The 21,006-nt window shown below is 48.2% G+C and overlaps 1 protein-coding gene across 4 annotated transcripts in view; it reads right to left on the bottom strand.

Moving 5' to 3' along the window:
- The window catches only part of LOC143956890 (uncharacterized), a 49,291-nt gene that overhangs the window by 23,186 nt on the left and 5,099 nt on the right, over positions 1-21,006 (bottom strand). For all 4 annotated transcript variants that reach the window (XM_077467052.1, XM_077467054.1, XM_077467053.1 and 1 more), the window contains exons 2-3: positions 12,366-12,659; positions 1,321-1,621 (exon numbers count right to left, since the gene is read on the bottom strand). In XM_077467052.1, coding sequence (XP_077323178.1) covers positions 1,321-1,621; positions 12,366-12,659 — 595 coding nt within the window. The remainder of the gene's footprint in view (positions 1-1,320; positions 1,622-12,365; positions 12,660-21,006) is intronic.

Raw genomic sequence — 21,006 nt, 5'->3', positions numbered from 1 at the left:
ATGTGGCCCACACCATGGAGTTGAGGTAAAAGGCAACATGGCACAGCGACCAACACTGTGAGGAATGAGAAAAAGTCAACGTGTTTTAACTCTGTATTAGCACTTCATCAGGACTCTGTGGAGCTGATTTACTAAAACTGGGGAGCGCAAAATCTGGTGCAGCTCTGTATAGAAACCAATCAGCTTCCAGGTTTTATTGCCAAAGCTTAATTGAACAAGCTGAATTGGCTGGCACGCACAGCCGCACCCTTCAGCTTTAGTAAATCAACCACACGAGTCATGAATAAGCCCTAATACAGCACAAAATGTGTTGTATGTGTGTGTACACACACACACACACACACACACACACACACACACACACACACACACACACACACACACACACACACACACACACACACACACACACACACACACACACACACTATGTTGCCAAAAGTATTGGGACACCTGCCTTTACACACACATGAACTTTAATGGCATCCCCAGTCTTAGTCCGTAGGGTTCCATATTGAGTTGGCCCGCCCTTTGCAGCTATAACAGCTTTACCTCTTCTGGGAAGGCCGTCCACAAGGTTTAGGAGTGTGTCTATGGGAATGTTTGACCGTTCTTCCAGAAGCGCCTTTGTGAGGTCAGGCACTGATGTTGGACGAGAAGGCCTGGCTCGCAGTCTCCACTCTCAATTCATCCCAAAGGTGTTCTATTGGGTTGAGGTCAGGACTCTGTGCCGGCCAGTCAAGTTCCTCCACCCCAAACTCGCTCATCCATGTCTTTATGGACCTTGCTTTATTCATTTATCCGCTATTCAAATACTCATTCATTCTCTATTGTCACACAAGTGGGTGCCCGTAATGCAGGGTGCAGGAGGGGCCACCCCCCATCTATCCATGCGCCCGGCGCCTAATCTACATGCGGGGTGCCAGATGTATAGATTCCAATGGGGAAGGTGAGTTTTTTTTTTTTTTGTAGAACATGATTAGAACCAGAGGCTCTAATTGGCTTCAAAATTGGGTGTGCTCGGGGCACAGAGCTCTCCGCCCCAAGCCCACCCTTTTTTTAAGCCAATAAGAGCCTCAGGCTCCAATCACATGCTTCAGAAAAAAAAAGAACCCCATTGGAATCCATGCGTCCGGTGCCCTGCATGTAGACTAGGGGCTAAGCGCATGGATGGGGGGGTGGGGTGGTGGTAGCGCTCCTGCTCCCTGCATTGGGAGCCGCCACTGTTGGACACCACAGGTCTAATTTCCGTACATTGCCCGTGGTCTACATTTCTCTGTAGAGTAAAGAATGCTCTTTTCACTGTGACGGTCAACTTACCCCTTCTTAGATCGCTTATCGGAGTCCTTTCCATCATCTCCTTCAGCTTCACCCCGTCTATTACCGTCTTCACTTTTACCACCTTTGTCTTTACCTCTGCCTTTGTTTTCTGGATCTCTTCTCCTGTTAGAGTTTTCATTACCGTTTCTATTAGGTTTTCTTGAATTCGAATTGCGTTTCCTTTTCTCCTTTGGCAAATGACTTTCTATCTCTTCTCTGGGCTTGGCTGGTTGGTTGTTGCTGCTCTTGTGCCAGGAAATTGTACCCGGGTGAGAGACGGGCACGGCTGTGGTGTTTGGATCTGGAAGAAGAAGACATAAAATATTTGGTACACGGGGACAACCCAGGTGCAGAAGACATAGGTGTGCGCAACCCATCGAAATAGGGGCGCGCACCCCAAAAAACTCAAACACACCCGCGCCTTTCTCTGCAGCCCCAGCTGCACTGGACAGTGAATGAATGGTGTGACAGACCTAGCCGGGACACGGGCTTTATGAGAGGACTGAATGCAAGCCTCTTGCAGACTGATTATGGGCCCTGGATTTTAAGGGGCACAGGGTGAAAGAGAACCCCCACTATAATCTGTGCTGGTCAGATCCAATGCTGTATATATGTATATATAATGTGTGTTGCATAGTTGCCAACATTGTAAAAAAAAAAATCGGGACACTTTGTTGGCAGTGGGCGGAGTCGTGGTATAATTAGGGGGCGGGGCATGCGTTTATAGGTGTGGCATAGGAAAAGGTAAAAAATGCGGTAGTTTACGTTAATAGTGGGCGTGGCTTACATGGGGCGTGGCTCAAAGGGGTGTGGTTAGAGTCTGAGATGAATGCGGGATGGAGAGGGAAAGGAGGAGGATGGAGAGAGGGAAAGGAGGGGGGTGGAGAGAGGGAAAGGAGGGGGGTGGAGAGGGGGGGGGGGGGGAAGGAGGGACAGCAGCCCCCCGATCCTACACCACAATATGTGTTTTCCAGAGTTTGACAATCAGCAGATAAAGATACTCCAAATACCTGGTGTTGGCACTTCAATCATCCCGGCACCATGATTGTTATGGTGTCAGGATGATTGAAGCGCATTATTTCTATTATTACATTGTAATATGAAATGAAATCATTCAACTCACCATAATGCAGAATCAGTGGGAGCCATGAGCGCGTCACTAGCCACGTTGCCTGCCACCAGATGCCATCAGGTGTCCCAAGCGGAGTCTGTCCTTACATAAGGTGCCCCATCAGATGTACCTTCCGACATACCACTGGCCCCCCAACATCCACAGACTGGCCCCCACATCCACAGACTGGCCCCCGACATCCGACTGGCCCCCACATTTACAGACTGGACCTCCACATTCACAGACTGCCCACATACCATGACTGTCACTGGCCCCCGACATCCGACTGGCCCCCACCCCGACATCCACATCTCCAGACTGGCCCCCGACATACAACTGGCCCCCGACATCCACAGACTGGCCCCCCACATCCACAGACTGGCCCCCCACATCCACAGACTGGCCCCCACATACCACTGGCCCCCACATTCACAGACTGGACCCCCACATTCACAGATTGGCCACATACCATGACTGTCACTGGCCCCCGACATCCGACTGGCCCCCGCCCCGACAACCACATCTCCAGACTAACCCCTGACATACCACTTGCCCCCCAACATCCGCAGACTGGCCCCCGACATACAACTGGCCCCCGACATCCACAGACTGGCCCCCACATCCACAGACTGGCCCCCGACATACCACTGGCCCCCACATTCACAGACTGGACCCCACATTCACAGACTGGACCCCCACATTCACAGACTGGACCCCCACATTCACAGACTGGCCACATACCATGACTGTCACTGGCCCCCAACATCCGACTGGCCCCCGACATCTGACTGGCCCCCGCCCTGACATCCACATCTCCAGACTGGCCCCCGACATACAACTGGCCCCCGACATCCACAGACTGGCCCCCCACATCCACAGACTGGCCCCCGACATACCACTGGCCCCCACATTCACAGACTGGCCCCCCACATTCACAGACTGGCCCCCCACATTCTCAGACTGGCCACATACCATGACTGTTACTGGCCCCCGACATCCGACTGACTGGCCCCCGACATCCGACTGGCCCCCGACATCCGACTGGTATCCGACTAGCCCCCGACATACACATTCATACTGGCCGCCGTTGCCGCGCGCACATAACTGTGGCGCCGCCCTTCACTGACACAAACACACACTAGCAGCGGGGGCGTTGTCTCTGCCGGCCGCCGACCTCTAGTGGCCGGCGGCAAAAAAACGGGAAATTCAATTTCCCGTGACAAACCGAATTTCACGGGACATTTCCCGGGACAAAATTAATTTGGGACAAATGTCCTAATGGCGGGAATGTCCCGCGAAATTTGGGACAGTTGGCAACTATGGTGTTGTCTCAAGCCTTTTGGAAGCACACTGTCAGATGCTAATGTCATGTGTTACTTAACCCTGTGTTGATGTTTATGGTAATGTGTATTGAACTGTTAGTGAGCTAGAAGCCGAAAAGTCTTATCTCTCAGTCAACTAGTCTGAGTGTTGATTTAGATAATTAGCTCAGGTTAATTCTGTTTCTGGCTACAGTTGTATTGTTAGAATAAATGATCAGGAGGGGGGTCCTCCCCTTCTATTGTATTATAAATTCTTGGCCCTCCTACTCAGTAGATTCCTGGGCCCCCCTTTTGAACTATTGGGGCCTGGGCCCAGTACAGGAGGGCTGGCTGTACTGTCTTAATGCAGATACCAATCCTCTACCACTCCCCAACCCTGCAGCACTGCCAGCTTCTCCTCCTCTTTCCCCCTTTACGGCTGCATTGCAGGGCGGATTGGTTCTATTACATGTGTCACTTTCATCTGGTGTCTGGGCCCCCCTTTTGAATTGATGGGGCCCGGGCACAGTACAAGGTGGCCAGCTGTACTGCCTTATCAGCAGCCTTGGGAACACCCCCTGTGTGTACCTATGATAGAGGAGGAGCTGCAGTGGAGGGGAGAGGGGTGCAGCTGGAGCCTGCTCTCCTGGTGTAATCTGTGGGGCTCGGTGGTCAGTAGACATGTGCAATTAGTTTTGTTCTGAATTCGTTTTCTTTAAGGAATTTTAACAAATTGATAAATATCAGAATTTCCCGAATTTTCGAATTTCCAAATTTTTTACATTTGGGAAATTTCTGCACGTGTGCAGGGGGCCCGGTGCATGCGCAGGCATGCCACTGAGATCTATGCAAGGTCTGCGGGAACCTAGCAGATCCCGCTCTGGGTCTGCGCATGAATTAAACCTCCTGCACATGTGCAGACATGCGTCAAACCACCTGCGGGTGATATGATTCCAAGATGGCTGCCCCGAGAGGAGAAGTACAGCGAGAACTTTTCCTACAAGCAACGCTGGACTCTATGGAGTAGTAAGCAGCGTTGGCCCGTCCCCCTAATCCATTTGGCCGCCCCCTTAATCTACATTCAGGGCGCCGGACTCATGGATTACAATGGGTTTTTTATTTATTTTTTAGAAGCAGATGATTAGAGCCGGAGGCTCTAATTGGCTTCAAAAAAGGGTGGGCACTGCTCCCTGAGCCCACCCAGTCGTGTTTTATTCATTATTGTCTTCCTAATTCTCCTCCTGGCCATTTAGGAAGAGGGTGCAGAGACCCTTCACCCGATTGGCTGAGAAGAAGGAGCCGTGTGCTCCGAGCATGTAGCCTAGTTCCAGTCCTCCTTTTCCTTTTCGAGGCCTGCCCACCGGTTGGTGGAGGTTATGTGCGGTCCACGCCAAGCAGCTTGGATCTCCTGCACTTCCTGTTTGGTCTCAGCATTCCAATTCTGCCTCCACCATCTGGATGCTGGAGAAATACCAGATAGCAGGCACCCCTCGAGGAGGATGTTTTTAACACAGATATGCTCATTGTGACGGCAGTCACTTTGGGTGGGGGGTCCCGTGGAACCCAGAATCTCTTGGGGAGGTTGGGAAAACCTTGTTTTTCAGCTCACAGGGTGACCGGGAAATAGGAGGGGCATGGGGAACTGAAATAAGGGTTTTCCAAACTCCCCAAGGGATTCTGGGTTCCACGGGCCCTCCACCCAAAGCGACTCCCGTCACACTCATGATATCTTCTATCTTGTAAGTGCATTATCTTTGTGAATTAAACCATGTTTTAATTCTACACTTAGGTGGGGCTCCCTCCTTTCCTCCTTCTTCCATTTTCTCACAGAGTTTCAGGATTCGCTCTGGGGATGACTGGCACCTGAACTTCTATCTGTATCACAGTTGTCATGGACAACATATACCTTCACCCAGGACTATTATAACAATTCTTGATCACCTTTACATATTTATCATTGTTATGCGCTGGGTTGTATTTTTTTCTTTAGTACTGTTTTTTATTATTTTTTTATAATGTCCTTATTATTGTTTTTTATTGTTTTTTCAATTACTGACACACCAATGGAGCAGAAAATAGCCAGCCAGCTGACTGCACTACGGATAAAGGAAAAAGGGAAACTAACAGATGCGCTAGCTTGACTAGGAAGGTGAAGCAGTAAGTAGATCATGACCGACTGACTGGGGGGGGGGCTTGGTGATGGTAGTGATCCAGGGGGGGTGTTGGTGGTGCCGATCCAACTGATGGGGGGGTGGCAGGCGGATTTCTTGCGGCTCCCCAAAAAAAAATCGAGCACCAGCCCCCACTGTTTGTTTTCTTTCACTGAATGCTTGCGTCCAGGGCCAGTGCAAACTAGGCAGCTGCCTTGGGCACCAAGCCACTGGTGTTCCTACTCTCTTCTCTCTGCAGCAAGCAACTAAGTCTCAGTATCAGCAGGCAGCCGCCACTCTGTTCGCACATAGTGTCAGAGGTGCAGCGGAGGACTGTGTCTGTGTCCCGACCCCTGGATGTATGAAAGCAAGCAAACATTCACTGATGGGCGCTGTTGAGGCTGCATTGATGGGCACTGGTGAGGCTGAATTTGATGGGTGCTGGTGAGGCTGCATTTGATGGGCACTGATGAGGCTGCATTTGATGAGCACTGATGAGGCTGCATTTGATGAGCACTGATGAGACTGCATTGATGGGCGCTGGTAAAGCGGAATTGATGGGCGCTGGTGAGGCTGAATTGATGGGTGCTGGTGAGGCTGCATTGATGGGCACTGGTAGGCTGAATTTGATGGGCGCTGGTGAGGCTGCATTGATGGGCACTGGTAGGCTGCATTGATAGGCGCTGGTAGGCTGAATTTGATGGGCGCTGGTGAGGCTGCATTGATGGGCGCTGGTGAGGCTGAATTGATGGGCGCTGGTAGGCTGCATTGATAGGCGCTGGTAGGCTGAATTTGATGGGTGCTGGTTGGCTGCATTGATAGGCGCTGGTAGGCTGAATTTGATGGGCGCTGGTGAGGCTGCATTGATGGGCGCTGGTGAGGCTGAATTTGATGGGCACTGGTGAGGCTGAATTTGATGGGCGCTGGTGAGGATGCATTGATGGGCGCTGGTAGGCTGCATTTGATGGGCGCTGGTGAGGCTGCATTTGATGGGCACTGGTGAGGCTGCATTTGATGGGCACTGGTGAGGCTGCATTTGATGGCCACTTTATTAAAAAGGTGGGGTATACATGGGCACGGCAAAGGGGTAGAGCCAGGGGGGGGGCGGCAAAGGTTTCGCCTAGGATGTAAAAAATCCTTGCTCCAGCCCTGCTCGAGTCGGGGTCCTGTGAGGTGTATAAGAGCCTGCCGGGCCCTCCCACTAAACTCAGTTTTAATATGCAGCAAAGACGAGCAGGAAGTCTCACTGATGTCATGACTGGGTCATTACATTTTTTTGACTGAAGCATTTTAATTGGATGTTGACCAGGGGAGAGGGCTGGGGAAGGTACTGAAGGGGTTTTCTCCGGATACTCTGGTTTCCTCCCACATGACATGCTGTTAGGTTAATTGTTTCTCTCTAAATAGGCCCTAGTAAGTGTGTGTGATAGGGACATTATACTGAAAGCTGCTTTTTTTAGAACAAACCTGCTCTGTGTAATGGTTTTGCACAGAGCAGCCCAGAGCCTCCTCTTCTTGGGTCTCCCCACCGGCGCCCCCTGGCCCCTCCCTCCTGTTGAATGCCCCCAGCTTGCAATCGGGGGGCACCCAAGCAGGCACATTCCCAAGCTGCTGCTGTTCGTGTCCATTCAGACACAGAGTCACAGCTCGTCCCCTCCCACTCTCGCTCATTATTGGTTCACCAGAAGCCGACTCAACCAATGAGGAGGGAGAGCTCCCGTAGAGCCAATGCTCTTGTGCACATCGCTGGATCAAAAAGGGAGCTCGGGTAAGTTGCATAGAATGCACAAAGGTAAAAAAAAAAACCTTCAGCCTTTAGAACCGCTTTAAAGTAGTTGTAAACCCTTACAATCCACTTTTTTCCATTCATGCCGTTGCCTTAGTTAGTGTGCCATTGCCTGCGGCTCCCGTGGGAGTGACGTCATCATGGTTTTGGCCAATCGCATTGCCGGAGCCCGCGATACCCGGAAGTAACTCGGGAACGATGACGCCAGCCGGAGCTGTGTACTGGGACCGCTGCCGGGGCTTCGATCTAAGGTAAGTATTTCATAATGAGCTAGTATGCTATCTCATTATGCCTTTGTCTTGCAGGTTTTTTTTTTTTTTTGGACAGGGAGTAGGTTTGCCACCTGTCCGGTTTTGACCCGGACAGCATGGGTTTAGGAGGCTGTGCCTGGGTTTCCCTCTGCCTTACACCCGGACACCATTTCCAGCTGACAGGGGGTACCATGGGGTCTCCTTTTTACGAGCCCCAGCACACAGGGGGACCCGGGCAGCAGGGGGATCGGAGCGGTGGTGGGCGGGGGTGGACAATCAAAACATAAAGGAGAGAGAGGCGACAGGCAGCTGCCGATGCGGAAGTTTTTAATAAAATAAATGCCTAAAAAAAAAAATTGCTCTTATCACTGAATCTCTGGAGGAAGCCGAGGATACAGAGCCGCGGGGAGACTGCAGTGAGTGGTCAGCCTGGGATGCTGTGACCAATCAGAGCGTTCCGGTGGCTTAACCACGCCTCCATCATCAGAGGCTGACAGTTCACATGAGTTTCCAGCGGCTCTCTGCTTCCTCCAGAGATTCAGTGACAAGAGCAGTGTGGATCGGAGGGGAGAAGAATGGGGCAGCCAACTTCATAGACTGACATGGAGAGTGAGGGGATTGTTTGTTTTTAAACATTTATTTTATTAAAAACTTCCGCACCAGCAACTCTCTCTCTCCCTTATTTTTGACCCTTCTTTGTTTGCCCCCCCTCTTCTGTGTTTGCCCCCCCTCCTCTGTATTTGCCACCCCTCCTCTGTATTTGCACCCCCCTCCTCTGTAATTATCCCCCTCCTCTGTATTTGCACCCCCTCCTCTGTAATTGTCCCTCCCTTCTCTGTAATTGCCCCCCCTCCTCTGTATTTGCACCCCCTCCTCTGTAATTGCGCCCCTTTCTCTGTAATTTCCCCCCTCCTCTGTAATTGTCCCTCCCTTCTCTGTAATTGCCCCCCTCCTCTGCATTTGCACCCCTCTCCTCTGTAATTGCCCCCCTTCTCTGTAATTTCCCCCCTCCTCTGTATTTGCACCCCCTCCTCTGTAATTGTCCCTCCCTTCTCTGTAATTGCCCCCCTCCTCTGTATTTGCACCCCCTCCTCTGTAATTGTCCCTCCCTTCTCTGTAATTGCCCCCCTCCTCTGTATTTTCACCCCCCTCCTTTAATTGCCCTCTATCTCTGTAATTACCCCCTCCTCTGTAATTGCCTCCCCTTCTTGCACCCCCCTCCTCTGTAATTTCCCCCCTCCTCTAATTGCCCCCCCAATCTTTGCAATTGTCCCCCCTCCTCTGTAACTGCTCCCCATGACCCACCGCTCCGAACCCCCTGCTGTCCGGGCTTCCCTGTGTGCTGGGGCCCCCGTGATACCCCCTGTCGGCTGCCATGGGGGTATTGGAGAGAGGAGGATGTGTGCTGGTAGGGGGAAGAAGATTTGTAATAGGAGAGAATGGGGATAATGGCACCCCAATCGCAAAGCAAAACTTCTTTTTGGGTGGCAGGCGTCCCACAATTCTGTTTACGTGATTTTGCTGCGATTTGTTGGGCGACAATTGCTGCAAAATGGCGCCGCGGTTGGGGTGCCATGCCGTGCGCCACTAAACTGTTCTGGTTTGGCTTGAAGAAAAGGTGGCAACTCTAGCAGGGAGGTGATGCGAATGTGTTAGGACACTGTACAGAAGCTCTAAGCCCTTGTACACACGGTCGGACATTCTGACGGAAAATGTCCGATCGGACCGTGTTGTCGGATAATCCGACTGTGTGTGGGCTCCATCGGACTGTTTCCGTCGGAATATCCGACCGACAAAGTTTTAGAGCAGGGCTATAAAATTTTCCGACAACATGATCCGATGGGACTTTGTCCGATCATTTGTAGAAAATTCCAATCGGACAAAGTGCCACGCATGCTCAGATCAAAGTCCTAGACCAAAGCTATTGGCTACTAGCCTGAACGTAGTCATCACGTTACGAACGTTCGGATATTCCGACAACTTTGTCCGGCCGTGTGTATGCAACACCAGTTTCGGAACAAAATCCGTCAGACAAAATCCAACGGATTGTGTTGTCGGAATGTCCGACCCGTGTGTACAAGGGCTAAGGGCTCATTAGGAGGCAGATTCGCCATGTTCTCTGTGCGAAGCCTCTGGTAGATGCGTGTGAACAGTGGCTTATCATCTACAAGTGCAATATGTGCTGTGCACACAGGGCCCCAAGGGAGTGGGGGGCCCACTGTGCACCACATGGGGAGACATTAGTTCCATCCTTCTTGTCTGGGCAAGGAAGCGGGCGGCACTCCATGTCAAAGTTTGATATGCTGGCGGGAGCGGGTGCGTGTATCCAAAACGTACACCATTCAGATCCTTGCACCCACTCCGGCCCACATGTCAAATTTTAACATGGGATTGTGTCCATGCCGGCGCTGCATGTTCTTCCACTTTAATAGGTTTTACTGAACTCCAAGGAGGATACACACCCATCTGCCAGTGGTTCTGCACAGAGGATGCCACACATCTGCCATCTGAATGAGCCCTAAGGCCAGCTCTGCCCAGATTTCATAGATATCATGCAGAAGGTGATATGCTACACTTACCTCCTGCTGTTTGTTCCAATAACATTTCCCGGAGCTGTACTTTAACTCAGTTTTTCATAGAACAAGGCAGCAACTCTTTGGCAAGCAAAGAGCAAACTCTAAGTTCAAGCAGTCCTGATCCCCTCACCCTCAAGCACAGGGGCGTACTGACAACTCATGGGGCCCCCGGGCAATAGGAGATTATGGGGCCCCCAGGCAATCAGAGATTATGGGGCCACACAGTATACACAAACACAGTATACACAGACATGTTTCTATTGGCTGAGAAGGTACTGGAGAGGTGGGGCAGCTATAATCTCTGGATTTTTAGACCAAAAAGATGTTGGTAAGGGACATTTCACAGACAGATACTGTCCTTGGTTTTACCCAATGGTAATGGCCACCTCCGATAGCTATTTTTCTGTAGACCTTTGGGTGGAGACCTCTATGTGGTTCCTCGTGGAGAACCTCCCAATGGGCTTGGTGATTGGTAAGACCTGAGATGTTCTGGGGTAGCAGCAACATTATTTGTAACCTCCACCAACTTCAGACATTTCTATACATAATATCTGATCCTTCAAGCAAGAACAACGGCCACTACTAATACCCACACTTCCCAATGTGAATTATCTCTTATGTAGGCCTTTGGGTGGAGATGTCTATGTGGTTCCTAATGGTGAGCCCCTCTATGGGTTCAATAACCGGTTAGACCGATTAGACCCGAGATGTTCTTGGGTACCAGCAACATTATTTGTAACCAGAGGCGGCTCTAGGCTTTGTGAGGCCTTAGGCAAAATTTAGACACAAGGCCCCACTCACGCCCATAATGGATAAAAAAAATTCAAGCAAGTAAAAATGGCTGCAGAAAGATGTGTGGATCTAGCACACAGGCGATCAGCACCGCTTCCAGGCCCTCCTCACCCATCAGACATATGCAGCCAATACAACATCTGGGACCCAGCAAGGTGACAACCCCTGTAGGATTTTCCCCTGTGCCTTGAGAGAATGGGAAGGGGGTGTGACTTAATCATTCTACATCCACAAAGGAAGGAGAGTGGGGGGTTTCCAGCGCAGAGAGAGGGTGAGACATGGCCCGACTCCTGACCCGAATAGACAGCCGGCCAGACGCGGAGAGGCCAGGTGAGCGGCACGGGCTGAAGGAGCAGCTCAGCTGCTTTAAGGCCTCATATGGACTTGCGACCCGCTTGCGACCTGCTTGACAGCCCTATGGCTGCCCGCACGGCTTTTACAGATGGCACCTGGAACCTGTTAGTCATTTCAGTGATCGAGCAGAAGCAAATTAGGCAGCCGCGAGGCCCCTGTGAGTGTGAGGCCTTAGGCGGTCGCCTAATTTGCCTAATTAGAGAGCCGCCTCTGTTTGTAACCTCCACCTCGCTCAGACATTTCTATACATTTCAAAACATAATATCTGATCCTCCAAACAAGAATAAAGGCCGCTAATTTCCCACTTTCCAATGTAAATGGTTCACTCTTACGTACAGTAGGACTTTGGGTGGAGACATCTATATGGTTCCTACAAAAGAACCCACCCTATAAGCTCAATGACTGGTTAGACCTGAGACGCCCTGGGGTATCAGCATTGTTATTTGTAACCTCTACCTAGTTCAGACATTTCTATACATAATATCAGAGCCTTTAAGCAAGAATAAAGGCCACTAATAACACATGTGCCAATGTCCCATCCTAGACATTGCACTCCTTCATGAGTTTTTACTCCTTTTTACCTTATAAATTTCCCAAACTTCATGGAGTTTTAAAAAAAGAGTTTTTCTTCTTCCCTGTGTGGTAATGCACCCCTTGTTTTTGCTCGGCCTGGGGCATCTACCTCTACTGCCCTCCCCGAGTGACATCCCTAAATGTGACCTACCCGGCACAGTGGAGAAGACAGTGGACACGACCCAATCTTCGTTCTGACAGCTATAATTGGCAGGGAGTGAGTTTGGGGCTCCTTCCCCTCTTGCCTTCAACACACTGCCTGGTAGTCGGATGGAAGACTGGTCAATGGTGAATTTCTCCTGGCTTGCGTCCATCGATGAGCAGATGAATAGCTCCAAGTTGCACAATAACTGTATTTGGTTCTCAGAATTGCTCTCATTGGTACATATAACTGTGATGTTCCATCCTTCAGTGAGGCCCTCTACCGTTCCTAATCCAAAGAGCCCTGGAAAAGAAGATTGTGATAAAATACATTTTCCACCGAGAAGCAGGACCGTTTTTTAAGGCAGGGCAAAAGGGGCAGCTGCCCTGGGCCCTGTCATTGTTATGGGGCCCAAAGCAGCTGCTTCATACTTGCCAACTATCCTGGTTTAAATTTCCTCGTCCCTTGAGGTTTTAGTCCTGTGATGTGTCCCAATATCTCAGTGTGAAGTGCTGCTACTAATGCTGCCCTATTGTTGTGTACAGATTACTCAGCTGTAGACCTGTGTTTACATGTAAATTACCGGCATTCATATGTAAATAGCAGTGGCATTCATATGTAAATAGGGGTGACTGGCAGCATTGATATGTATATAGTGCCCCCTGATGTCATATCCACAGTAATCTCTAGCAACCAATCAACAAGCAGAAATCATGTGCTGTAACCTCTAGCAACTAATCAGTTAGCCGTAACTGTGTTCTGTAACCTCTAGCAACCAGTCAGTGAGCGGCAATGATACACTGTAACCTCAGGCAACCAATTGCAATAGCCACCTGATCTGATTCAGTAAACTGATTTTGAGTCTAGCTGCTATTTATTGTATGTCTCAGAGCAGGTGGAGAGCAAAACTGCATTGGGGGGGCAAGAAAAGTTTTGCCCAGGGTCCAATCAATATTAAAGACAGCCCTGCCGAGAAGTATCATGCAGGAGGATTCCCAACACATACCTTCAAGTGTGGTCACCATACGGCTCACTTCAAACATGAGAACCACATCTACAGTTGCAAAAAAAAAGTATGTGAACCCTTTTGGAATGATATGGATTTCTGCACAAATTGGTCATAAAATGTGATCTGATCTTCATCTAAGTCACAACGATAGACAATCACAGTCTGCTTAAACTAATAACACACAAAGAATTCAATGTTACCATGTTTTTATTGAACACACCATGTAAACATTCACAGTGCGGGTGGATAAAGTATGTGAACCCCTAGACTAATGAGCTCTCCAAGAGCTAATTGGAGTGAGGTGTCAGCCAACTGGAGTCCAATCAATGAGATAAGATTGGAGGTGTTGGTTACAGCTGCCCTTCCCTATATAAAACACACACCCGTTCTGGGTTTGCTTTTCACAAGAAGCATTGCCTGATGTGAATGATGCCTCGCACAAAAGAGCTCTCAGAAGACCTACGATCAAATAAACATTCACAGTGCAGGTGGAAAAAGTATGTGAACCCTTGGATTAAATAACTGGTTGAACCTCCTTTGGCAGCAATAACTTCAACCAAAGGTTTCCTGTAGTTGCAGATCAGACGTGCACAACGGTCAGGAGCAATTCTTGACCATTCCTCTCTACGGAACTGTTTCAGTTCAGCAATATTCTTGGGATGTCTGGTGTGAATCGCTTTCTTGAGGTCATGCCACAGCATCTCAATCGGGTTGAGGTCAGGACTCTGACTGGGCCACTCCAGAAGGCGTGTTTTCTTCTGTTTAAGCCATTCTGTTGTTGATTTACTTCTATGCTTTGGGTCGTTGTCCTGTTGCAACCCCCATCTTCTGTTGAGCTTCAGCTGGTGGACAGATGGCCTTAAGTTCTCCTGCAAAATGTCGTGATAAACTTGGGATTTAATTTTTCCTTCGATGATAGCAATCCGTCCAGGTCCTGAGGCAGCAAAGCAGCCCCAAACCATGATGCCCCCACCACCATACTTCACAGTTGGGATGAGGTTTTGATGTTGGTGTGCTGTGCCTCTTTTTCTCCACGCATAGTGTTGTGTGTTTCTTCCAAACAACTCAACTTTGGTTTCATCTGTGCACAGAATATTTTGGCAGTACTGCTGTGGAACATCCAGGTGCTCTTGTGCAAACTGTAAACGTGCAGCAATGTTTTTTTTTGGACAGCAGTGTCTTCCTCTGTGGTATCCTCCCATGAAATCCATTCTTGTTTAGTGTTTTACACATCATATGTTCGCCAACAGGGATGTTAGCATATGCCAAAGACTTTTGTAAGTCTTTAGCTGACACTCTAGGATTCTTCTTCACCTCATTGAGCAGTCTGCTCTGTGCTCTTGCAGTCATCTTTACAGGACGCCCACTCCTAGGGAGAGTAGCAGCAGTGCTGAACTTTCTCCATGTATAGACAATTTGTCTTACCGTGGACTGATGAACAGCAAGGCTTTTGGAGATACTTTTTTAACCCTTTCCAGCTTCATGCAAGTCAACAATTCTTAATCGTAGGTCTTCTGAGAGCTCTTTTGTGTGAGTCATCATTTACATCAGGCAATGCTTCTTGTGAAAAGCAAACCCAGAACTGGTGTGTGTTTTATATAGGGCAGGGCAGCTGTAACCAACACCTCCAATCTCATCTCATTGATTGGACTCCAGTTGGCTGACACCTCACTCCAATTAGCTCTTGAAGATCTCATTAGTCTATGGCAGTGATGGCGAATGCGTGGGCACGCCGTGACAATTACACTGTCATCGTTAAATAGTCCGCTCCCGTGAACTACATCTCCCACAGCCCTCTTGGGATAGCGGTGACGTTTCCGAGTGGGCATGGTGCATGCTCCGAACGCTGAAGCCACGCCCCCCGTTCTCAAACACCTGACGCACCTGTTGACGTGCCTGCGTGGGAAATCTCCTGACACACGGACACCACCGGAGCGACTGAAGCCTGACCCCACACCGATTTCAACAACTCAAATGTGAGTTTTATAACCAATTGCCGACCGGGCCATAGCCAAAAGATGGCTACAGCACGGTCGGCTTATTCTGGGAGAGCGTCCATGGACGCCCTCCCAGAATCTTGCTCCCGCGCGCCCTACAGTGCGAGGGGAGAGGGGAAGAGGGAGAGAGATGCAATGCTATGCCCATACTCTGCCCATACTATGCAATACTCTGCAGTACCCTGCCCATACTATGCAATACTCTGCAGTACCCTGCCAATACTATGCAATACTCTGCAGTACCCTGCCCATACTCTGCCAATACTATGCAATACTCTGCAGTACCCTGCCCATACTCCGCCAATACTCTGCCCATACTCTGCCCATACTATGCAATACTATGCAGTACCCTGCCCATACTCTGCCAATACTATGCAGTACTCTGCCCATACTCTGCCAATACTATGCAATACTCTGCAGTACCCTGCCCATACTCTGCCAATACTATGCAATACTCTGCAGTACTCTGCCCATACTCTGCCAATACTATGCAATACCCTGCAGTACCCTGCCCATGCTCTGCCCATACTCTGCCAATACTATGCAATACTCTGCAGTACCCTGCCCATACTCTGCCAATACTATGCAATACTCTGCAGTACTCTGCCCATACTCTGCCAATACTATGCAATACCCTGCAGTACCCTGCCCATGCTCTGCCCATACTCTGCCAATACTATGCAATACTCTGCAGTACCCTGCCCATACTCTGTCAATACTATGCAATACTCTGAAGTACACTGCCCAAACTCTGCCAATACTATGCAATACTCTGCAGTACCCTGCCCATACTCTGACAATACTATGCAATACTCTGCCCATACTCTGCCAATACTATGCAATACTCTGCAGTACCCTGCCCATACTCTGCCAATACTATGCAATACTTTGCAGTACCCTGCCCAAACTATGCAATACTCTGCAGTACCCTGCCCATACTCTGCCAATACTATGCAATACTCTGCAGTACCCTGCCAATACTCTGCCCATACTCTGCCCATACTATGTAATACTCTGCAGTACCCTGCCTATACTCTGCCAATACTCTGCCAATACTCTGCCCATACTATGCAGTACTCTGCCCATACTCTGTCAATACTATGCAGTACTTTACCCATACTCTGTCAATACTATGCAATACTCTCCCCATACTCTGCAATACCCTGCCCATACTATGCAATACTCTGCAGTACTCTGTCCATCCTATGCAATACTCTACAGTACTCTGCCCATAAACTGAATAAAGACTTTTTTGAACTAACTTACTACTCTTAGAGCGGCACTGCTCTATCTAAAAAAAAAGGGGGGCTCATTATTAGTGTCATTGTGAAACGACTGTACAAATTATTTTTTCTAAACTAAAACCTCGTTAGTCAGGTTTAATTGCAGTGTTGGCACTTTGAAAAAAATAAGTCATTTTTAGTTTGCAGTTTGGGCACTCGGGCTCAAAAAGGTTCGCCATCACTGGTCTAGGGGTTCCCATACTTTTTCCACCTGCACTGTGAATGTTTACATGGTGTGTTCAATAAAAACATGGGAACATTGAATTCTTTGTGTGTTATTAGTGTAAGCAGACTGTGATTGTCTATTGTTGTGACTTAGATGAAGATCAGATCACATTTTATGACCAATTTGTGCAGAGATCCATATCATTCCAAAAGGGTTCACATACTTTTTTTTTGCAACTGTACATATCTGGTGACCGCATCTTAATCTGAGAATAGTGTAAGGTGTTCTCATTTGAGGAGCCACACACAGACACAGATGGGGTATAGTATGAGTTCCCAACCTGTTCTCAGCATGAACACTGACAGCAACAACCACCTTCACCCGCTCTACTGAAAAAAAAATTGCATTTCTGTTTTTAAAAACTGCAGTTTTTCCGGGAGCAGTGATTTTAATAATGATTAAAGTGAAACAATAAAAGTGTAATATTCCTTTAAATTTCGTAGCTGGGGGGTATCTATAGTATGCCTGTGAAGGGGCGCATGTTTCCCGTGCTTAGAACTGTCCCTGCACAAAGTGTAATTTCTGCAGGAAAAAAAAGTCATTTAAAATCACTTGTGGCTATAATGAATTGTCAGCTCCCGTAATACAGAGAACACTCATTGATAAGAAAAAAAAAGCGTGGGGTTCCCCCAAATTCAATTACTAGGCCCTTCAGGAATTGACGTGGGGTTCCCCCTAAATATCTATACCAGACCCTTCAGGTCTGGTATGAATATTAAGGGGAACATCGCGTCACAATTAAAAAAAAAATTGAGGTGGGGGTCCCCCTAAAAATCCATACCAGACCCTTTATCCGAGCATGCAACCTGGCAGGCCGCAGGAAAAGAGGGGGGACGAGAGAGCGGCCCCCCCTCCCTCCTGAACCGTACCAGGCCACATGCCCTCAACATTGGGAGGATGCTTTGTGGTCCCCCCCAAAGCACCATGTCCCCATGTTGATGGGGACAAGGGCCTCATCCCCACAACCCTGGCCGGTGGTTGTGGGGGTCTGTGTACAGGGGGCTTATCAGAATCTGGAAGCCCCCTTTAACAAGGGGACCCCCATATCTCGCCCCCCCCCCATTTGAAATATGCTGGATAGCAAGACTGGATTACCACCACTGGAATCTTTTTTATATTTATTTTTATTTTTAATAAAGGACTTTTTCAAAAGTGTGTTTCTTATTTAACTATTTTTTACACTTTCTTTGTGAAATGGTAGGGGTACTTTTGTACCCCCTTACCATTTCAAACGGGGGGGGGCGGGATCTTGGGGTCCTCTTGTTATAGGGGGCTTCCAGATTCTGAAAAGCGCCCCGCCCGCAGACCCCCAGGGTTGTGGGGATGAGGCCCTTGTCCAATATATATATATTATATTATATATATATATATATATACCAGCATATAGATGCTTTGGGGGACCCCAAAGCATCCTCCCAATGTTGAGGGCATGTGGCCTGGTACGGTTCAGGAGGGGGGGCGCTCTCGTCTCCCCCTCTTTTCCTGCAGCCTGCCAGGTTGCGTGCTCAGATAAAGGGTCTGGTATGGATTTTTAGGGGGACCCCCACATCAATTTTTTTTTTATTTGACTAGGGGTTCCCCTTAATATCCATACCAGACCTGAAGGGCCTGGTAATTGAATTTGGGGGAACCCCACGCTTTATTTTTTTTATTTTTTTTATCAATGACTTTCAATGACTTTCAATGAGTGTTCTCTGTATTACGGGAGCCAACAATTCATAATAGCTGCGAGTGATTTTAAATGACTTTTTTTCCTGCAGAAATTACACTTTGTGCAGGGACAGTTCTAAGCACAGGATACATGCGCCCCTTCACAGGCATACTATAGACACCCCCCAGGTACGAAATTTAAAGGAATATTACACTTTTATTGTTTCACTTTAATCATTATTAAAATCACTGCTCCTGAAAAAACGTCTGTTTTTAACCACTTTCAGACAGGACCATTTTGCTGGTAAATGACCAGAGGTCTTTTTACACTTTGGCACTGCGCTGCTTTAACTGGTAATTGCGCGGTCATGCAATGTTGTACCCAAACAAAATTTGCGTCCTTTTCTTCCCACAAATAGAGCTTTCTTTTGATGGTATTTGATTGCCTCTGCGATTTTTATTTTTTGCGATATAAACGTAAAAAGACCGCAAATTTTGAAAAAAAATGATATTTTCTACTTTTTGTTATTAGAAAAATCCAATAAACTCAATTTTAGTCATACATTTAGGCCAAAATGTATTCAGCCACATGTCTTTGGTAAAAAAAAAGTCAATAATTGTATATTTATTGGTTTGCGCAAAAGTTGTCACATCTACAAACTAAGGTACGTTTTCTGGAATTTACGCAGCTTTTAGTTTACGACTGCCTATCTCATTTCTTGAGGTGCTAAAATGGCAGGGCAGTACAAAACCCCCCCAAATGACCCCATTTTGGAAAGTAGACCCCCTAAGGAAATTGATAAGAGGCATGTTGAGCCCATTGAATATTTTATTTTTTTGCCTCAAGCGATTGAATAATGACAAAAAAAATTTTTTTTTTTTTTTTTACACAAAGTTGTCACTAAATGATATATTGCTCACACATGCTATGGGCGTATGTGAAATGACACCCCAAAATAAATTCTGCTGCTTCTCCTGAGTACGGGGATACCACATATGTGGGACTTTTTGGGAGCCTAGCCGCGTACGGGGCCCCGAAAACCAAGCACCGCCTTCAGGCTTTCTAAGGGCGTACATTTTTGAGTTCACTTCTCACTACCTATTACAGTTTTGAAGGCCATAAAATGCCAAGATGGCACAAAACCCCCACAAATGACCCCATTTTAGAAAGTAGACAGCCCAAGCTATTTGCTGAGAGGCATGTTGAGTTCATGGAATATTTTATATTTTGCCACAAGTTGCGGGAAAATTACAAACTTTTTTTTTTTTTTTTTTTTTTCACAAAGTTGTCACTAAATGATATATTGCTCACACATGCCATGGGCATATGTGAAATGACACCCCAAAATAAATTCTGCTGCTTCTCCTGAGTACGGGGATACCACATATGTGGGACTTTTTGGGAGCCTAGCCGCGTACGGGGCCCCGAAAACCAAGCACCGCCTTCAGGCTTTCTAAGGGCGTAAATTTTTGAGTTCACTTCTCACTACCTATTACAGTTTTGAAGGCCATAAAATGCCAAGATGGCACAAAACCCCCACAAATGACCCCATTTTAGAAAGTAGACACCCCAAGCTATTTGCTGAGAGGCATGTTGAGTCCATGGAATATTTTATATTTTGCCACAAGTTGCGGGAAAATTACAAACTTTTTTTTTTTTTTTTTTTTTTCACAAAGTTGTCACTAAATGATATATTGCTCACGCATGCCATGGGCATATGTGAAATGACACCCCAAAATAAATTCTGCTGCTTCTCCTGAGTACGGGGATACCACATATGTGGGACTTTTTGGGAGCCTAGCCGCGTACGGGGCCCCGAAAACCAAGCACCGCCTTCAGGCTTTCTAAGGGCGTTACAGTTTTGAAGGCCATAAAATGCCAAGATGGCACAAACCCCCCCCAAATGACCCCATTTTGGAAAGTAGACACCCCTAAATTTAGGGGTACACTAGTGAGACTAGGTAATAAATGGCGGGTGCCCTGAAACTATAAAAAAATAACTAACCAACCAGCGTCACCTGTAACAGTTATATGGTGATCACTGGTGAAAGGGTTAACTAGGGGGCAATCAGGGGGCTTTATGCGGTAGTATATGGGGGTCCCTGGCGCTATAAAAAGCTGCGGCGAACCTAAATACCTACCTGCCTAACTAGCGTCACCTGTGACACTAATACAGCGATCAGAAAAACAATCGCTTATTAGGCTGGGTTCACACTGGAGCGATGCGGGAACGCCACGAATCCGCGGCGGGTTCCCGCATCGCATGCCTCCCGGCGGCAGTTCACACTGCCCTATGCGAACTGCTGGGAGTGTCAGTGAAATGTTACTGACACCCCCAGATCAGTTCGCATATCGCAGTGCGATCTGCAAACTCGGATCGCATGGTGTGAACACCCATGCGATCCGATTCTGCTGCGGGCCAAAAAAAGGGTCCCGTGCGAATTTGCGGCGGGTGCGGCGGGTGCGGCGAATGGCTGAACTCGA

The sequence above is a fragment of the Lithobates pipiens genome, unplaced genomic scaffold (genome assembly GCF_037356315.1).
Source record: "Lithobates pipiens isolate NorthernLeopardFrog02 unplaced genomic scaffold, aLitPip1_a1.2 Scaffold_44, whole genome shotgun sequence".
NCBI classification, from domain to species: domain Eukaryota; kingdom Metazoa; phylum Chordata; class Amphibia; order Anura; family Ranidae; genus Lithobates; species Lithobates pipiens.
Note: the sequence above shows the minus strand (reverse complement) of the source record. Positions and strands in the feature narration are given on the sequence as shown.